Genomic DNA, 18516 nt, shown 5'->3' with positions numbered 1-18516 from the left:
TACGTAACTTCCGGTAGATGCAAATCAGTTTCATGAAGGCTATGGCCTATAGCCTTAAACTGTTTAAAAATAAAACACGGTTAGTTTTTTTTTTGGGGGGGGGGGGCACTCAGCATTCCTTTGTCATCAGTTTAAATGCAAGATTATTCCAATCATGCCTGTGCTCAGAAATGATAGCCTAGTTGTGTAGTCCCTGAATACCCCTTTAAATGGCAAAAAATATACAGTATCCTGCCTACCAAATTACATAGGCCTCAGCTCATTGTCAGGTTCAGTCTGCAAGATAATTACCGGTAGCCTAATGGCCTAAAGAAGAGAGCAAGACAAATGATGATGACACAATTTATTTATAAAGCAAACTTTATTACTTTTTTATTGCTCAAGATGAAATAAGATAAAATACACTTGTTTATGCCATCCATCTTATTTGGAGGCCACATAAGGTATAGGCTAGAAAACAAATTACAAAAATATATTGAGAGCATTCCATTATGCTTGTTATGGCTCCTGGTTTGCAACTACCACATTGTCCAGTCCAAATGGTCTGTAGCCCACCAGAAAGTCAGCAGTCCAGTTCCAATGATCGCACACATCCTGAGTGTAGACTTCAGTATTCTAAGACACTGCAGGAACAAATGAAATACCCTTTGTGTTATATCACTGGTAAGATCTAATTAACTGCTGAATTTAACCTAATATAGTTGTGGAGAATCACATGCACAAATTTTTTGTATACCAGAAACAACAAAAACACATGTTCTGTGTAATTCATTCGTGTGAAAGATGAGAAAGTGTTGATTTTATAGAATTAATGCAGAACTGAAAAGACTTTACCTTTTGCCTCTTAGATGTGGTTGGACACAGGGTAACTATCTGCTTGTCTGATGTCTGCAGAGTTATGCCCTCTTCCTCCACTGGTTGATCAGTCAGCTGTTTTTCCATGGGTTGATCAGTTATCACTTTTTTCACCAGTTGACCAATTGTTGGATTGTCAGAAATGGGCTGTACCTCTTCAAACTTCACGTCTTGATCTTTAGGAGGGAAAGCATTCTCTGTCTGTTCTTCCTGATCCTGAGGAGGGAACACATTCTCTGATGGTTCTTTTTGATCCTGAGGTGGGAACTCGTTCCCTGATGGTTCTTCCTGATCCTGAGGAAGGAACTCGTTCTCTGACGGTTCTTCCTGATCCTGAGGAGGGAACTCGTTCTCTGACGGTTCTTCCCGATCATGGCAAGGGAACGCATTATCTTGTGGTTCCTCAGTGTCACTCTGCTCCTAGAAAACAGTAATTTCATGTCTCCCAAAACCCACAAATGTATTGCAAGTTAGTATAGTGTAAAAAGAAGACAATGTGGAGTAAAACAACCCACCTCATCGTTTATGTCTTCTGTGTCTGAATCCTCCTCGGAGTCTTCGTCAGCTTCTATGTCACTACTAGAAGAAGTAAATGTAAGAATGACTGGAGCTTTCATGATAACCAAAAGTGCATTCTGAATATTGCATGCAATGTTGCAAAGTATGTTGTTAATTTCCATCACAGTCAGAATTTGCACTTACAACTCTGATTCTGAGTCCAGAACTTCAGCTATTTGGGGCTCCAAACAGAAGTGTACTTTATGTGTTCTTTCTTTTGGCATGAAAACAAATGTTAACATGTTTTAAACAAAAATTTTTTCACAGTACCAAGTACCACTAACATCACATTCAGATGATATAACCAATGACTACTACAAGAACATCAGTCATGTTACTACTATGCCATTTTTTGGAAATAGACCAATATTCCCATTGTTAATTTAAATCACTAACCTCCTATGCCTTCAATACTGCTCTCCTCTGAATCATTGTAAAACCTGTTGAAAGCCTCAATTCTTTCCCTCTCTTGATCCCAGCTCCTCTCTTCCTCTCCAAATGTGTCACTTGTGTTGTCCTCCATGCTTTCCTGTGTAGTATCTTCGTCCAGCAGGCATCCACCCAAACTCCAGTCAGTGACATGACTGTCCTGTTCCAAGCTGGTGTGAAAGAAAAAGTCATGGTCTGACGTCACATCCTCAACCACAACAAATTCCTGTCTCAAAGTTGCTGATGGATTCCTGAGGGGTTGTTGTTGGCTGGTCTCGTCCCACAGTGTTTCAGATGGCCATGCTCTCTCTGGTGTGATGGTATCAACACAGTCTCTGGTGTTTGGAATGTTAATGTCAGGGTCCTGTGCGTCCAGCTCACCGATGTTGACATCTAAGTTTAGCTCTGTGTTGGGCATGTATCTGTTCAACTCTTCTCTCCAACCTCCCCAAGTGTCAACATCATGTGAGTACACAGGGAATTCATTTTCACTGTCAAATGGAAGTTCGTCGACTCCAGTATCCTGTTTGACAACATTCTGCCCCTCTCCATGTCTCTCCTCTTCTTCAATTCCTTGGGCTATGATTTCTTTTTTAGCTCTACCTCGCTGTATTGTAGCATCTTCATTAGTGAAGACATCCTGAATTTGGGAGAGTTTGTCATTATGTCGATGCATGCTGGGACTTTCAGACTCATCTTCATTCTGGGGACCTGAATCGTCCTTGCTCATGGTTTGGTAGGTCGTTGTAGGCTGCCTTTCCCTAACTCTCTCATCGCTGCTGTAAGTGTTTGTGGAGTCATGAGGTTTGGCATGCATGGGTCCATGTTCCACTATATCATCATCAACAACAACCTCAACAGCAACCTTTTCTTCCTCTTCTTGCTCTTGTTCCTGTTCTTCACCTTCATCATCATCTTCTTCTTCTTCTCCTATATACTCCCCCTCTTGTGTGTTGTCAGCCCCAATTCTGCTCACAGGTGCTTTGGCATCACTTTTCACTTTCCTTTCATCTTCATTGTCATCTTCCTCTTCTTCGTCATCACCCTCAACATCATCATCATCATCATCATCATCATTGTCATCATCGTTGTTTGTCAGTTCTGTTGGGTATTCCGCAAAGTCTTCACCAACACAAGCTTGGTCCTCCTCAGAAAACTCCCTCAAGTCCCCTCCCTCCGCCTGTGCACCCTGTGCAGTTGGCATAAGTGAGCTTAAAATAGTTAAGCCAGCAGTGTTCTTAGATGCACACAATGACCGTTCATTCATTGCCTCTCTGTCCACCGACAAAAGTTGTTTTGTAGCTTCTGCATCCTCACTTCCTGAATTGGAGTCTGAATAACTGCATGTGTCATCAACACTTTGAGGGTTACATAGTTGTAGAAATGGCACACCATCTTCACCCTCCTCGTTTTGAACATTACCACATCTGTCTGATCCCCCTGCATTTGACTGGTCAACTCCTGTTTGATCTCCTCCAAAAGGAAATGGCCTCTCAGTCCAGTGTCTTGTTTCATCTTCATCATCTTGCCAAATATCACAGGAATCATACATGTACTTCTTCCTGTCTGCCATTTCTATATCCTCCAGATGACTGAGCTCCACTTCGATCTCACTGGCAGTGTCTTGCGCATACGTCTCCTTTCCTGTTGAGTTTTTGTGCATGTTGTGGTTCTCCTCTGAGCTCTGCAGCGAGCTCTGTCTGCGTGCCCCTGTCGGTTCCTGGGTGTTATCTCTCTTCTCTGTTTCTCGGGCTCTACCAGCGAGAGATGACTGTTCCGCGTAGTCTTTAAAGTTAAGATGCTCAAAGTCTATCTTCACATCTGGCAAAGAAGGGTATATGTCGGAGGAAAAGTAAAAAATATGTTTTTATTGTTGTTATATTTTTGTCATAAAATGTGTGAAAATGGCAGAGAATAATCATTTTTATCAGCAGCTATGAGACGTAAAAACACAGTCTTACTCATACCTGAGAATGCATCTGTAAGTAAATCAGCAACATTTTGCTCCATTTTGTGCACAGACTGTATAATCGGTAGAGAGAATGCAAATAGTTTGCAAAATACAAGTGAAATTCCTATTCATTAAGGCTCAGTTTATAATAAAACAGAAGTTGAATGTTCTCATATTCAAAAAAACTTACCTCTGTGCACTAGATTGACTTCCTGTCAAAATGAAAACATAGAATTCTCCTCTCTCTTTGAAAATTAGACACCAAGTCCTGACTTGGTTAACAAAACAAAATAAATGTGTTTTCACACAAATCCATGAGAAGATTGGTTATTAAAAATAAAACAAGTAACAATATTTATAGGCTATGATGCTCTGCCTCATGTTTGTTTTTGTTGCTGCACCATGTTACTGACTTCACATCAAGGCAGTGGTTACAAAGCGCAGGTGCACCACACCGCCTTCTCCTGTCTTTCAAACCTCCTCTGTCTGTATAAACAACAAATAAAGCTCTCTCGTTGCTACGAGTGATAACCGCAATGGCTCAATCAAGTGGGATGGTGGCAAAATTCAGTTATACAATCATGTAGATTTTTGTGTTTTACAACCATATCAGTTTGCCCATATAATTGTTCTTTTACAAAAAGTAAATAGATGACACCAACAATTGTAGGTGCATTTTACATCCAGATGCTGTTATAATACAAGGCTTCTCAGAGTACTGTTGTCAATGCTCTGGTCCAAATTGTGCCATTTTGAATATACCAATAGGGTCATGATATTTTGGCCTCAAATTATCCCACTTTCAATTTCCTGTTGGCTTTTAATCTCTATCCTACCATTGCAGCTTAGTCATGCCTGGGTCTCACTAAACAATGAAATATTAAATGAGAAATGATATGAATGTTTTAATGAAGCTTTAGCAAGTAGTAGGCTACAGCACACACTAATGCAAAAGGGGGTTCCTTTATTTGTCTTTGTCTTTCACTAATTAATATGATAAAATGTTTTGTTTTTTAAAGTCACAGTACTGAAGCTTATGTGATGGGTTTGTTGGTATAGTCGATGGTCTATTGGAATCAGAGCTCATGTCGAAAAAGATAACGGTGGTTGGGTTTCAGGTCCACCTCAACTGGATAGTGATCACTGACCTCCAGAGCCTAAACAAAATCATGATGACAAAAAGTTATTCCATTGTTTATGTTGTTTCTTCTCTTCACGTAAGTCTTCATGGTTGTGGCATTGTAGGCCTACCTCCTCCTCAGAGAGATGGAATTGTTTCTTGAAGTTAAAGGGTTGAGCAGACTCAGGAACAGTCCCATAGTAGAGCTCTTTTCCATGGACGACAATTCTATAGGGTGACAAGAAAATACATCAATGTTCCGGGTGGAGCGTGTTATTGAAAATGCAAAAATCTGTCTTCAGGAGGCGAAACATGCCATTGTTCACTGCACTGTATATATTCACTTAATCAAAATGTCTCTGACAAATAAATTCAAATCTGCAAAACCAGGAACAGCGGTGACACACCAGGGTCAGTGTGAGCCTCAAATGGGACCCTATGTAACAGAGCTGCAGTCACAGTGCCATCAACTGGTAAAATATGGTTCTAGCAATGCCAGAAAACAACATTCAGTTTAGTCTGAAAAGTCTTTTTTATTATTTACATTTATTTGGCTAACTCTTCAAGCTGACCTATAAATGGGTATGTCTTTGCAGAATCATCTGTATTCATAAAATGAAAAAGTATACCTATATTTTGGGGGGAACCACTGGCAAATAGTTTGCCTTAATATTTCGATTTATTGGGGAAATTCTTTCCAAAATAGTGATGACTAACCTGTCATAAGCACAGTGTGTGTTCTCACGGACAGTGGTGTCCGCTTCATCCCCTATGAGCCAATGGAACTTGGGGTCGTTCCTCAGCCGGATGGCTCTCCAGCCCTTGATTGTGATGTAACTACAGGCAGCATTGAGATCTCCCAGAAACATTACATTCTGGCAGAGAAATAGAGAGAGAGAGAGAGAGTGAACTGTAATATAGCTTGTGTTGCAGTATAGAAGAGTGTACACCTCTCAGTGTGGTTCATAAATTTGGGTAGATGTCTTTATATTGAAAATGTGCAAGTGAGAGGAGGAATAGTGGTCATATAATTATGTAGGGGAAGCACTTAGCAAGATTTAATGCTGGTTTATACAGAGTGGCATAAAGAGGTACTTGGGAATATGTTATAGGCAAGACAAAAAGAAGCCATAAAAATGACACATCATAAACATAGAGATTAAATGAAGAATTCTGAAGATTCTCTCTATCTCTCTCTTTCTCTCTGTGGGTGTGGGTGTGTGTTTGGGTTGGTGGATGGGTGCACTTGCATCCTAACCTGTGTTTTCCATTTTTTGCTGATTTCCGTAAAGACCCCATAGAGTTCATCAATCTCTTTCATTGCATTCTTAGGACATGTGTGTTGTCCAACAAGAACAAAATCCTTCACCACTGTAAACATAACATGGCTGTTATTTGTTCTGTTCGTCATATTCTTACACATCATCTATGCATTTATTTCAGACTGTAACTATAACATTGGTCACTTCTGTAGTTATGTTGTGATTTGACTCTAATGGTCACACTGATATATCTGTTCTTGTGTCCATGCTGTTATCCTCATGATAATAATGCAGGAATAGAGAAAGCTTACGGGTTGAGGGGGAGTGAACTCTGATGATGAAAGGCTCTCGAGTGAAGAGTTTGGTGCGATTGGACTCTCCCTCATGCAGATAATAGTGGTCTCTCACCTCCAGAACGTCTTTACTGGAAACAAACAGAATGCTGAAAAAGTTTGTATCCTTATCTTTACTGATCAGATTCACTCCAGAACTTAGAAATATGACCTTTCAAGAACTGTAACACATTTAATGATCAGCGATCAACTCACCAACAGTGAGAAGTAGCTCAGAACACATCTACTCACCGGTATATGTAAACATATTGTTCCTTGTAGGTCTTCTTTCCCAGTCTTTTGCTCTCTAAATGAGCATATGAATGAGATTTGTCAAATCTGGTTTAAAGGACATAATTAAAAAAAAAATTAGGTCAACGACCAGTAGCAATACATGTTCTCGGCACATCTGTTCAACTGTTTTGTTCACCTGCTAGATGGATGAGCCTATGGACGATGGCATTGCCCACAGGGTTTCAAATGATTTTGACCCACAGACCACCCAAGAGCCACAGCAACCCATAAAACCACCGCTGAATAGAAAATTGGGATTCCCACAGAGCTACTTTTCTGTAGTTTCACTGAAACTACTTTTTTAAAGCACAGTCAGGGACCACCAGCAATGCTGCTGCAGACAACTTGTTGGAAACCCCCTGGGCTTAGCTAAGACTCCATGATTATCCCAGAGTCGCAGTGCAGAGCCTATATAAAGTTGTTTTTCTTACCTGTTCAGTTTTTTCACCAGTGTGGGTATGGCTTCACCTTTGGAATCTCGAACCTCCTGAATCAAACACAGGTCACAGCGAGCAATAATCTGGTAAGAAAGAACATCATCCACAGGGTCAAGTTAAACTTGTTCAGTTAATCATGAAAGCCAAAAAGAAATTGTGAACACATTTAAAGGTGCTGTTAGCGATCGTATGCGATTTCAAGCCCATAACATTTTTTTTTATCACATTCAGCAATCATTTCCTCACAACCCGCTAGCTGTCCCTTCCGTGAGTAGACAGTAAAAAAAAGGGTCTTTGTAGGCAAACTGAAAAAACAAAAACAAAGTGGGTGCATCCTGTCCCCCAAACAAAAACGTAACCCTATGTGGAGTTTTTCTGGGAATACTGAAGGGAGGGGTGTGCTACCTCTCTGGTGTGTTTCGTTTGGTGCTTGGTTAAAATATAATGTACGTTGTTTTGGACAAAAGCATCTGCTAATGAATTTGAATATAAACATAAACATAAACAAAAGCAATCACTGACTGCACCTTTAAACAAATAATTAGGAAGACCATTACTGTGCAAGACTTATATTTTCTGTATCACATACCTTGACCAAAATATCCATGACCTTTTTGTTGCTGGCTTTTGCTTCCCCAAACGACTGAATATTGAAGGCGCATATTTTCAGGGAGAGGGTGGTAGGCCATAGACATAGTCCCAGAAGGCACATCAGCAAAATCAGAGACTTCATCCTTCAGCTCACTTAGCCCCTATATGAACTGCAAAAATTATGTTTATCAATGACTCCTGACAGAAAGTCAGTTGCTGTCAGTCATGTATTTCAGGTCGTTTTCAAATGCCACACTTAATTAAATAAATAAATGAATGAATAAATCAATCAATAAATAATACAATTAACAAATAAATGAGTGACCACCTACCCACTGCCAGGTCTTTTGGTCCATGCCCTTCTGAGCCCCATGTCTTGAATGTGTGCGTTTTGTGTTGGTCCAGGTGAGGTATGGCAGTGTGTGAGAGATGTGCTGTGTCAGTGTTCACATTCTGTGGAGCTCCATCCAGAACAGTGCAAAGAGCCACACGCAACAAGGGAACACACTGGAAACAATGGACCCCTCGCTCATTCACAGCACAACATGAATGGACATTGTCTCTCGCACAGCGTACAGACTCCAACAGAAGCGAAGGAAGGCCTTGCTACCAATGGTCTTCACTAAAGGATACAGAAGGAATGTGGTGAATACTTACAGCAGTGTCATATGGAGTGGAAATGAGTCCATGACAGATGCCCAGGCATTTCCCCGAACTGTCATTGCTGAATCATTTTTGTGCATTAGTGACTGACTAAAGTCACACAACTTAACATCACACATCTATTTCCGTAGTTAGGACACTTCCCCTCATGGTGGCCTAAGGGGATTGTCACAGTTACCAGTTTCCTCAAACTTGTATGACAGGATCATGCAAATAGTATTTACATATGTAGTAGAACACCAAGCTATATGATTTGCATCCATGAGTCCTTAAACCTTAATAGTAATGTACCAAATAAAATCATTCCAATAATGTAAAGGCACATATCTGTTTATTTAGTAACAAAGCATATCAATTCTGTTAAAGCACCCTGCGTATGTCCGAGTGTATTCACACAATGAGATATTTTTAAACACTGTTCACATCTTATGTGATTGTCAATAGTAAACAGATGACAGAGACACTACTGGAGTGTTCAGTTTTCTGTGAGCACTCTAGCTGATTGCACTTAGTGAAAAAGGCCAGTGATCCCCATTATATTCACAAACAATGGCAAACACATATAAATAATACAAACTCTGTCTAACAACAATGTTGATATGTAACTACTGCACATGACTGGATACATGTTCTAAATACATTATACAATATAATAATTCAGAATAATACTTATTATTATAATTATATTCATAATTACGCATGTCTTGTGCATCTCTCTGTACAATAACAAAGTCCACACCCTCATACAATTGAACAAAATGAAGACCAATCACAGGCTTGGGGCAACACTAATGCTTTACCAGAAACTAAACAATCAATAATCAAAGTCCCATATTCTTCTTCTTCTTCTCCTTGTCATCGTCAGCTGTAGAGTCTGTGGGCTGTTTGTCAAATAGGCCTGAAGCAGGCTGAGTTCTGTGGAGAGGCCAGAGCCAGCAGATAGTCCTCTACATGTTGCTCAAGACAGGAGTAGATGTCGTGGAGGTAGTCAGCGAAGAGGGGGTAGCACAAACACAGGCCCACCAACAGGGCCACTCCCAACACAAGCAGGAGCAGGAGAAGGACCAGCCAGGATCCACAGGCGCTCTGAGAGGAGAGGCACAAAACACACACAATCAACATGGGAATAATACCAGCGTGGTCACACTTCGTTTGGATGGTTTTCCATAGACAACCAGATGCTCAGATTGTAAACAAACGTTTTGTTTAAACTCTGCTAATTATATTTTATGAATGGGGTTAGGTGTTGTGTTTGGTCAAGGAGATTAAGGTTCAGTAAACTTGAATTTCAACAAACCACCTGTAATGTCTCTGTTGGTGGACTATTCAAATGAAGTGTTACCACAGCCTAAATAATGGGGGAAATATACACACGATTCCCAAATGGATTATTTCCTGGTTGGTTTCACGTGAGCAAGGGCGTCATTCTGAGAGCAGGCCTTCAGCACGTGGACGCACCATGTTGGCTAGACTGCTGGCTCTTTGCTTACCTTGCTGTTGCGTCGGTTCCTGAGATGCCTGAGCTCCTCTCGGCACTGCGTCACACTGGACTGATAGGTCCGACACTCCAGCTCAAGAGCCTCCAGCTGGGCTTGGAGTTCCATGCACTACACACACACACGCACACACACACACACACACACACACAAACACATACACACACACACAGTGTATCATCATCATCATCATCTTCATCACTTGCATAACCTATTAGCTCTCTAGGCACTAAATACTGTCAAATGTCATAATGATAAGATATCGAACATGCATGAAGTTTGGTCAAATCGCTCACCTCTCTCTCCTTCATCTTGAGCTTTTCCTCTGTCACCCGTAACTGGCCTACCACGTGGTCACCTTCCCTGGAGATCTGCGCTGCTGGTCTGCCTTCAGATGCGAGCAAGGCCCTGGTGGTCGTGAATACCTCAGGGCCTCTTCTAGAGAGCATATCTGAGTGCCGTTGGTGCAGGGAACCATACAGGAGGAAGCAAGGCAAAGTCAGTTCCCCTTTTTTTCTTAAGTGTCAAATTTCATACGTATGGATTAATACAACTTAGCTACAATAACTGTGACCAAAACGATACTATTAATATAATGATGAATCAAATGTAAATCTACATGTCCGGATGTCAAAACACTGCTGTTGCGTGTAAACAAAGAACCGCCATTTGCTATGCTGTTACACTTGAGGTGGCAGTGTGTGCTGATGTCTGCAGCATGACCGCAGGGCAGGAAGTGCGAGTACCTTTGGCTTCCTGTAGCTGTGCGCTCACGGCTCGCTTGTTGTCCTCGAGCTGAGCGAGGCGGGAGCGCAGCTCCTCGTCCACCTGCTGCACGCTCTCAAGCTGCTGGCCTAGCTCACTCTCTCGACCCTGGGAGATCTGAAGAGGACACAGGTCACACATGTCAGCATGCGTACATGATAGCGCAAACAGTTTTGCATAGAAATGAACACACTGCAAAAAAATATATCTTACCAAGTTTTATAATCTTATATTAACATAAAAAAATCTAGTTAGTATTGTTTTTAGTATAAAGGCACTTACTTTGAGCTTTCTTGTAAGATTATTTGACTTAAAATAAGTCAAAATCTTCTTAAATTAAGACATAAAAACAAGTAAATTTATCTGCCAGTGGAGTAAGTAAATTTACCTTAAATTGTCTTAAATCTTCAATCTTATTTTAAATTAAGATAAAATTACTTACTCCACTGGCAGATAAATTTACTTGTTTTTATGTCTTAATTTAAGAAGAAATTTACTTATTTTAAGTCAAATAATCTTACAAGAGAGCTCAAAGTGTCTTTTTACTAAAAACAATACTAACACTAATACAGAAACATACAGACTGAAAAAAGTTCATACACATGTACTTCTGCTGAATCTGTTCAATAAAAACACAATTACATTTCCACAAACAGTTATACAGGTGAGTTGCAGTATATTTAAGTCAGCTACACACACACACACACACACACACACACACACACACACAGAAGTTGGTCCTGACCTTTGTTTATCATCACTTGGGTAGACTATCTCTGAGGGTTAGACTAAAGTACACAAACACACACACACACACACTCGTTCACCGTCACCGTTGGTCCGCTCAGCAGCGGCGGCCTGTCCTCTCACCTCCAGCTGGGTGTGCAGCTGCTGCAGCTGCTCGGTGCAGACATCCAGGCCTTTCCTCAGCTGTGTGGAGCTCCCGCGCAGTTCCTCGCACAGGCTCTGCCACTGGCTCGACTCAGTCCTGGCTGCCTGCAGCGACTCCTGGTGGACAATATAGGAATAGGTGACAGGTGGACAAGTTGAATAGGCACACAGTCATGTTCGGGCAATGGAGTGGACTCATGAGTAGGACTCATCTGATCATCTCTGCCCTACAAAGGCTAAGAGCAGTATCTGCACTTTTTAAAAAAAAAAATTTTTGCACAAATAAGAAGTACATGATCTGCTCTTCAATCTGTTAAAATTTCATATGGCTACCTAATACATTTCTTAGCTAAATTTACATTTTTAGTTTGCAGTTTGTATAGAAAAGTAGAGTGAAACCAAGGCAAAGTGCAGTATCGCCCTTACTGCCTTGATTTCACTTGCCATTACTGCATTCTGCCTTTGTTTCACTTGCCCTTACTCTAATAGGGTGTGTGTGTGTGTGTGTGTGTGTGTGTGTGTGCACAGGGACAGACTGGGACTAAAAAAAGGCCCTGGACTTTATCTGTCATGATACAGTCTCACAATATTAAATGCCAGTGAAAGTATCATATTCAAAATAGTCAGTCAGATTTTACAAAAAGTAATTAACATGTACTTTGACAAATATAAGCAGCAGTGTGCAAAGGTGTCAAAGGTTAGGTTTTGGTGTGCAGCAATGCAATATTGCTTGACATGAAAGTCTACAAGAATACCCGATTGATTTTGTTCCATTTTTACATAAATGTTTATAAATGTTGAGTTGCCATTGTTAAGGCATCAAGCAGCATATCTTCACTAAAATGTAGTAAGTACCTCCTCAATTAATTTTAAAACTGAGTGATTATGATCACTTGCTACACTTGTTATTGTATGGCCATGTAAGTATAAGCAGTAATGCAAAGGCAAAGCGCAGTATAGCCTATAAAACTATAAAATTTTGCCTAAATGTCAAAAAACTAAATGTTTAATATTCACCTCACTTTGATCTATCTAATGATAGCCCTTGTTGTTGAATATAATTTGATGCTTATACTTGGTGTAAGAAAAACACAAAAAGCTGTTTTTCTCAGTTTGGCATTTTTGCAGATACTGCTCTTAGCCTTTATAGGGCAGATCTGTTCTACATTCTCAACACATTCTCAACATGCAAAATTACATTAGCATTAGCAAAATACAACGTGAAACTGTAGCTTCAAATGCTTGCCAAACAGTTTAGAGAGTAGCCAATAAGTGAGGCCGAGTGTACCTTGAGGTGCTGTATCCTGGCCTCAGCCTTGGCCATGTCCTCTGTTCCCTTCTGGATGGCCTGCAAGGCCCTCTCCTCCTGCTCCCCCTTCTCCTTCTCCATGTCCACCAGCAGCCTCTTCACTCCATCCTGAGGAAGCCCCTGAGACGCACCCCATACACATAACATCAACAACTTCACATTTCATTCAAAATAAGGCTGATGTAACAGCTATCACATCAAAATAGTTTAATCATATTTGACTCATTTATTCTTATTACCAGTGCGCCTTTATCATTTATAAATTTATATACCAGTTATGTCATTGTGCAAACATTAGGGTTAAGAGCAGTGAACCCTATTATTACTAGCCTCTGGTCAACACAACAACACTAAATTTAGGTAACATTTACAGATTTTTAGCAGGTTGATTTAGTCATACATGATAGACATTATTACACATTTCCTGACATTTCCTGTTACTTTGGAACTCGTTCTGAAGATCAGCATCCATCACTACCTGGTGCCCTGACAAACGCACGTTTTTCTCAGATCCATCATCATCCTTAGAGCTATTGCTGCCACTATCAGACTGCATCACTGTGTAACAGACGTGCCATTTAACAGTTGTTCTATACATGTCTTACCTTCATGCAGACCTGCAGCTGAGACTCAAGGGCTTTGATCTGGCTCTTGAGCAGATCCTCACCACAGCGAGTCTGAGAGAGGGAGAGCAAATAGACCAGCGAGAGATACAAATGTGTCACAGGAAAGCACACCGCCACATCCAAAGATGAGTAGAACATATAGTCTAGCCATAACTCTTCTCTATACTCCAGTCATAGAAAAGTGGAACATACACTTGCAAAACTTGTCACACCTAAAATTCAATGCTGTTGAAAAGAAGGGACACATGTACACCTTGTCTACACATACCAAAACTTAATTTGAACTTGAGACGCATGCACATGTGTTTCACTGCACTTTATAACAATGTATCCCATACGAACATAAAAACCTCTACATGATTAAAAAAAACCCTACCTAAAAACCCAGCCGGAAAACAGGCAGATGTGGTAGCACTCGTGTAATGAAGAGAAAACATTTGGGGTGTTTGCACCGCCTCCCCTTCCTGTGTGAAAGTGTGTGTTTGGCAAAAAAGGGAGATGCTACAGTACTGTATTTTCTAAAAAAAATATTTGAATATCTTGTGGTTAGACAAAGGCTGTTTGTTGCCACTGAAGCTAGAAATGATTGGTGTAGAAGAAATGATAATAGATATTTAATAGGAATTTAAAATGTATGACACCACAGATGAGAAAGCAGAAATATAAAACTGGCAGGCCTTATTTCTATTCAGTGGTCAAGTCACTTTTGTATCTGCATACAAAATGGATAATGGAAATCCCCAACTGACATTTCAGTCTTAGCAATAAACTACATTCCACCTGATCATTGTAGAGTCCAATCATATAATAATTCCCCTATAATGTAATTCCCAATAGCCCAATGAAATAAAAATCAGCTTTTTACTCCGTCACAAAACATAATAAACCCTGATAATGTAACAATTTCCCAATTTTCTAATAACTTGGCCAATGTCTTGGTAGTATGCCATCAATACTTGGGGCCCAGCAGTTAGCCACGCAGACAACCATATCTCTAATGTAGGAGGGGTTTAAAGATCATCTGGTGATACCTGGTCAAAATCTGTGGAATGTCAAAAACTGCAAATCAGATATGTGAAAACTTGTCAAGGTGTAGACATGACACCTCATTAAAGGGGTCATGGTCCCAAATGTCAGACCTTTTCACCATATTGTTTTATAGGCTGTTATAGACTTCAATGGCAGAAGAGGAAGGAAGATGCATAATAGGAAGAGACATAATGGATTCCTACTTAGCTTGGCTGCTGGATTCCCAATAAAAAAAAATGTGTTACATTATTATAATATAGGCCTAATTAGCTGCCTATACAGCATCAGTGCTTGTCCCCTGAAGAGAAAATGTAGAAACACAACTGGTTTCCTATGTAGTTGCACTGCTTGGCCGCCAATAATAAATATCGAGACACAATGTCCCATCTTTTCTGCTTGGTCCACAATAAGGGAAGGTAGAAACACAATGTCTGTTGCTTGGCCCCCAGTGATTGGTGGCAACATTAGCCAAGTTATGACAATATTGTCATTACATGATTGGGTTCTGAAAAAAATAAGGTTTAACCCAAAAATGTAATAACATCCTGTTAATGTAACAATGACATTTTATAACATTATTGTGAAGTTATTACATTATCCGGTCATAGTATATTTTTGATGGAATTAAGAGGATATATTTATTACATTATTGGGAAATGATTACATTATTAATTGGGTTCATATTCATTATTATCTTTTATAAGCTATATTTATTCATCTCTTTTTATTATTTAATTGAATCATTATTAACTATTGTTTTTAATCTTTTATCTCTTTTATTTATATTCTTTTTAATTTTACACAGTCATGGAGCTAACCAGGCTTACATTTCACTACCTGTTATAACTGTGTATGTGACAGATAAATACGAATCTGAATCTGAATCTGAATTTGAACATAGAAAACTAGCTTAAGGATTTTACTTACCTTTCTGACCGAGACAAGCACACAATGGGACATAGTAGTTTCCAGTATATGTGACCTCACAGCTTATAAAAAAACAGTGGCTACATGCCACTCCTCCAAAATGGAGGACTTTACATGACAATGCTCTGCAATATTCTTTCATTCAAAGTGAAACCAGATTACAGAATGGAACAGGTTAAATAAAGTCTGAATTCTAGAACTGCCAGAACTGCAGTGTCATAATGGAGGTCAGCCACTACATCATCATGGAATATGAGTGTCCATTGCAGTATGCTGAGGCCTGAGGTCTGTCGCCCATGACAAAAGTCTTCATTTAATAGACAAACTAACTCTCCCTTTATCCTGCATCTACCCCCCCCCCCCCCATCCTTAAGTGACTGACCTTCCACAGGTACTCTGAGGAGCGGAGTAGGGTTCCTGTGCTGCGCTGGAGGGTGGTCAGCTTCATCCTCAATGCCTCCTCTCTCTGCAAAGCCTCCTGCAAGATTTACATACACTTGTGCTCCATATATAGTATAAACTTATTTTTTGGCTGGCTGGCTGTGATATCATAAAATATAATTACTACATAATGTACCTGTAAGTAGTCAGTCAGAAGGAGGACGTCCTGTAGTTTCACAGAAGAAATGAATTGAAAAAAACATTGTTATTGATAGGTCTCAACACAGATTTGAATGCAGTCACTTTAAAAACTGTAGGCAGAAAACTCCAAACGGTTACAATATCCAAATAGATCAATACTTACATCTTCTTTCACTGTGACAAAGCCAGGTCTAGCAGAGTTAGACAGAGGGCAGATGGAAGAGAGACAGTGAATGAGTATAAGCTTGTCCTAACACATTGGCCTTTAAATGTTTGAATGCCAGAGTATACATAGTTGTGTACTTACTCTGTCTGTATGCCAGCTGATTGCTGTGTCTTCTGATTGTCTATGCCTACAAGAATATCTGTATTTTATAGAGGTTGTAATAGATATGGTCTAGTTATAACACATATAGTATTTACAACTAGATCTTCTAGTTACAACATGGCACAATCTCTCACCTCTCTCCCTTTTAGTTGAGATGGTTCTCTTTTTGTGGACTTGCATTCTCATTGTAGAGATGATGTTCAGGTGAGCTTGCTTTGAAGCATTAAACTCTCTCGCCTTTACAGTTGAATTCACCTGGCCATTACAGGTGGTCTACAGTGGATATGAAAACAAAATTATTTGCCTTCACATGTATATGTTGTGAAATGACAAATACAATGACTTAAATGTATTTATTTTTTACAAAAAATGTTTTTGGTATATTCATATTTTAACTGAATGTGCTGCATGACTTAACATTGATCAGACAGAATGCTCTGCAAACCTGTAAAGTTGACTTGACGTCATCTTTAGGGATTCCCATGCTGCCCCTTGTTATCAATGGACGTTGCGTTGACGTCAGCGCCTCCCGTGCCAGCGGTCCTAATCTTGTGCCAGAGGGCCTTCTCACCGTGGTCACTCTAAACCTTGTTGGGCCGACGCCCGGGGGCCTCCGCTTGGCGAACTCCAGCTGTCGCTTGTGCCGCTGCTCCTGCTTGAACCACAGCACGTCGGCCTCCCTGGAGGGGCTTCGGCAGGACGTCCGGTTGTGCTGGTCCCTGAGGTGCTCGTTCCTCACGGCGCGCTGTTCCACCTTGATGTCATACTCTCGCTCCAGGAGCCACATGCTTCAGCTCTGCTCCAGGCTCACCATGCTGGTGGCTGGAGCTGGGGAAGTCTTCAGCAGCTGGAAAAGTAGGCTGTAACACTGAGATTGGGAAGTCTTCAGCAGGTGGAAAAGTAGGCTGTAACACTGAGCTGGGGAAGTCTTCAGCAGGTGGAAAAGTAGGCTGTAACACCTCAGTGTGAGTGCCAGGGGCTGCTTTAAAACACCAGTTTATCCAGTTTAAGCAACAGGGCTGTCAGTTAACTGCAAATGTTCTGTGTATAGCTTCTGGTGCCTGTTTGACTGTCTGTTATTTAACTTAATGTGAAAAACGCTCTTAAATAAAATGTTGTCTTCCCTATTAGTAATTTCATAAACATGTACAAAAAGAGAAGGTGATTCTCACAGATGTTAATGTTCTCACAGGTCAACTTAACCATCAGACAGCAATGTTTAAGCAATACACATCATGACAAACATTCAACTACACGGCCACTGAAGACGGGGAAAAAACAAGGGAAAAAAAGGCAATACAAAAACAAGGGGGAAAAAAGGCAATACAAAAAGCAAACAGAAAGCTTGATTTAACAACAGGATTTTGGAGATTAAAACTACGGACATACCTCCACATACCAGCTTGCATCATGTGTTCTCACATGGGTCATCCTGTGGTGAGTGCTCCTCACAGGTTTAGCCACTAGGAACTTAACCAGCCCCAGCGTGCTTTCCACAAAGCCTCTCCGAACGACTCAAGTCAGCTCTGCAGACTCACACAGTGAGCAATCACACTTTTTTGGGGGGGCAAGCAACCTAAACAGGAAGTTGCTAGGGCCACGCCATCTCAGAGTTCCTCTATCTCTGCAGACACCCGCGTCAGGACTGGTGCCACACATGTATGGGCGCACTGATTAGAGACACGTGTGTGCACTCTGCCTTTGGTACGTACTGTTTAGAATGTTCTTTACATGGGCAGGGCAGCGTCGCCGTTTCTGCATATGGATTGGGTAAATACGAGCCTCCTTGCCTGGAGCTTACAGATCTTCTGGCAAAGAAGGGAGAAACTTGAATCAAACTGGCCTGGGCACATTTCACAGTAACAGCAGGGCACACTAAAAAGGTCAGCCTTGCATTTCGTGGGAAGCAACTAAATACAACTTCCTTATTTTGCTCTGTGTTACATTGATTTGCATAAACAGTTCCTCTGTTAAACAAGGTAAAGACATCACAGATAGGATTTTCAAGTGTTGTGGCCAAATTCACCAGCAGGTGGTGGTAAAGTTCCTTCTCAGAGGATTTCCACTCATA

The 18516-nt window shown here is 40.7% G+C and overlaps 3 protein-coding genes across 9 annotated transcripts; all 3 read right to left on the bottom strand.

Annotated features, from left to right (window-relative positions):
• Positions 1-342: 342 nt before the first annotated feature.
• Positions 343-4637, bottom strand: LOC143114318 (uncharacterized). 2 transcript variants are annotated; one of them, XM_076275848.1, is made up of 7 exons: positions 3984-4637; positions 3810-3864; positions 1810-3663; positions 1558-1627; positions 1371-1434; positions 835-1275; positions 343-623 (listed from the first exon to the last, which is right to left on the bottom strand). In XM_076275848.1, exons 2-7 carry the CDS (start codon positions 3850-3852, stop codon positions 519-521), a joined length of 2577 nt encoding a protein of 858 aa, XP_076131963.1. In that variant the 5' UTR covers positions 3853-3864; positions 3984-4637; the 3' UTR covers positions 343-518. The 2 variants fall into 2 exon arrangements, with proteins under 2 accessions (XP_076131963.1, XP_076131964.1); XM_076275849.1 differs by having other exon boundaries at positions 835-1269.
• Positions 4638-4740: 103 nt separating this feature from the next.
• dnase1l1l (deoxyribonuclease I-like 1-like) lies at positions 4741-8655 on the bottom strand. Of its 2 annotated transcripts, XM_076275850.1 has the most exons (10): positions 8487-8653; positions 8162-8336; positions 7828-7999; positions 7233-7321; positions 6760-6846; positions 6487-6599; positions 6172-6284; positions 5631-5788; positions 5045-5141; positions 4741-4950 (listed from the first exon to the last, which is right to left on the bottom strand). In XM_076275850.1, exons 3-10 carry the CDS (start codon positions 7969-7971, stop codon positions 4870-4872), a joined length of 882 nt encoding a protein of 293 aa, XP_076131965.1. In that variant the 5' UTR covers positions 7972-7999; positions 8162-8336; positions 8487-8653; the 3' UTR covers positions 4741-4869. The 2 variants fall into 2 exon arrangements, with proteins under 2 accessions (XP_076131965.1, XP_076131966.1); XM_076275851.1 differs by having other exon boundaries at positions 7233-7288; positions 8162-8655.
• A 151-nt stretch (positions 8656-8806) lies between these two features.
• traf3ip3 (TRAF3 interacting protein 3) lies at positions 8807-18073 on the bottom strand. Of its 5 annotated transcripts, none has more exons than XM_076276344.1 (14): positions 17835-18073; positions 16891-17292; positions 16580-16718; positions 16425-16470; positions 16281-16308; positions 16113-16142; positions 15918-16013; positions 13559-13630; positions 12933-13073; positions 11624-11761; positions 10735-10870; positions 10285-10439; positions 9983-10099; positions 8807-9578 (listed from the first exon to the last, which is right to left on the bottom strand). In XM_076276344.1, exons 2-14 carry the CDS (start codon positions 17230-17232, stop codon positions 9381-9383), a joined length of 1638 nt encoding a protein of 545 aa, XP_076132459.1. In that variant the 5' UTR covers positions 17233-17292; positions 17835-18073; the 3' UTR covers positions 8807-9380. The 5 variants fall into 5 exon arrangements, with proteins under 5 accessions (XP_076132459.1, XP_076132455.1, XP_076132456.1 ...); XM_076276340.1 differs by having other exon boundaries at positions 16891-17427; positions 17835-18072; XM_076276341.1 differs by having other exon boundaries at positions 16891-17424; positions 17835-18072.
• Positions 18074-18516: the final 443 nt, after the last annotated feature.

Source organism: Alosa pseudoharengus, unplaced genomic scaffold (genome assembly GCF_046254945.1).
Source record: "Alosa pseudoharengus isolate Yale_2024_CS ecotype anadromous, Long Island Sound unplaced genomic scaffold, YU_APseudo_1.1 YU_APseudo_1.1_scf_9, whole genome shotgun sequence".
NCBI classification, from domain to species: domain Eukaryota; kingdom Metazoa; phylum Chordata; class Actinopteri; order Clupeiformes; family Clupeidae; genus Alosa; species Alosa pseudoharengus.
This window is presented reverse-complemented; position numbering and strand designations above follow the sequence as displayed.

Coding starts and splice junctions, on each gene's coding strand:
- LOC143114318 (XM_076275848.1), bottom strand. CDS start 3,852: ATGGAGCAAAATGTTGCTGATTTACTTACAGATGCATTCTCAG. Junction 1,628..1,809: donor CAGTATTGAAGGCATAGGAG/GTTAGTGATTTA, acceptor TCATGCCAAAAG/AAAGAACACATAAAGTACAC. Junction 1,276..1,370: donor CAGAAGACATAAACGATGAG/GTGGGTTGTTTT, acceptor ACTGTTTTCTAG/GAGCAGAGTGACACTGAGGA.
- dnase1l1l (XM_076275850.1), bottom strand. CDS start 7,971: ATGAAGTCTCTGATTTTGCTGATGTGCCTTCTGGGACTATGTCTATGG. Junction 6,600..6,759: donor CAATATGTTTACATATACCG/GTGAGTAGATGT, acceptor GTTTGTTTCCAG/TAAAGACGTTCTGGAGGTGA. Junction 4,951..5,044: donor TCCATCTCTCTGAGGAGGAG/GTAGGCCTACAA, acceptor GATTTTGTTTAG/GCTCTGGAGGTCAGTGATCA.
- traf3ip3 (XM_076276344.1), bottom strand. CDS start 17,232: ATGTGGCTCCTGGAGCGAGAGTATGACATCAAGGTGGAACAGCGCGCC. Junction 16,471..16,579: donor CTCAACTAAAAGGGAGAGAG/GTGAGAGATTGT, acceptor ATATTCTTGTAG/GCATAGACAATCAGAAGACA. Junction 16,143..16,280: donor TTGTCACAGTGAAAGAAGAT/GTAAGTATTGAT, acceptor GTGAAACTACAG/GACGTCCTCCTTCTGACTGA.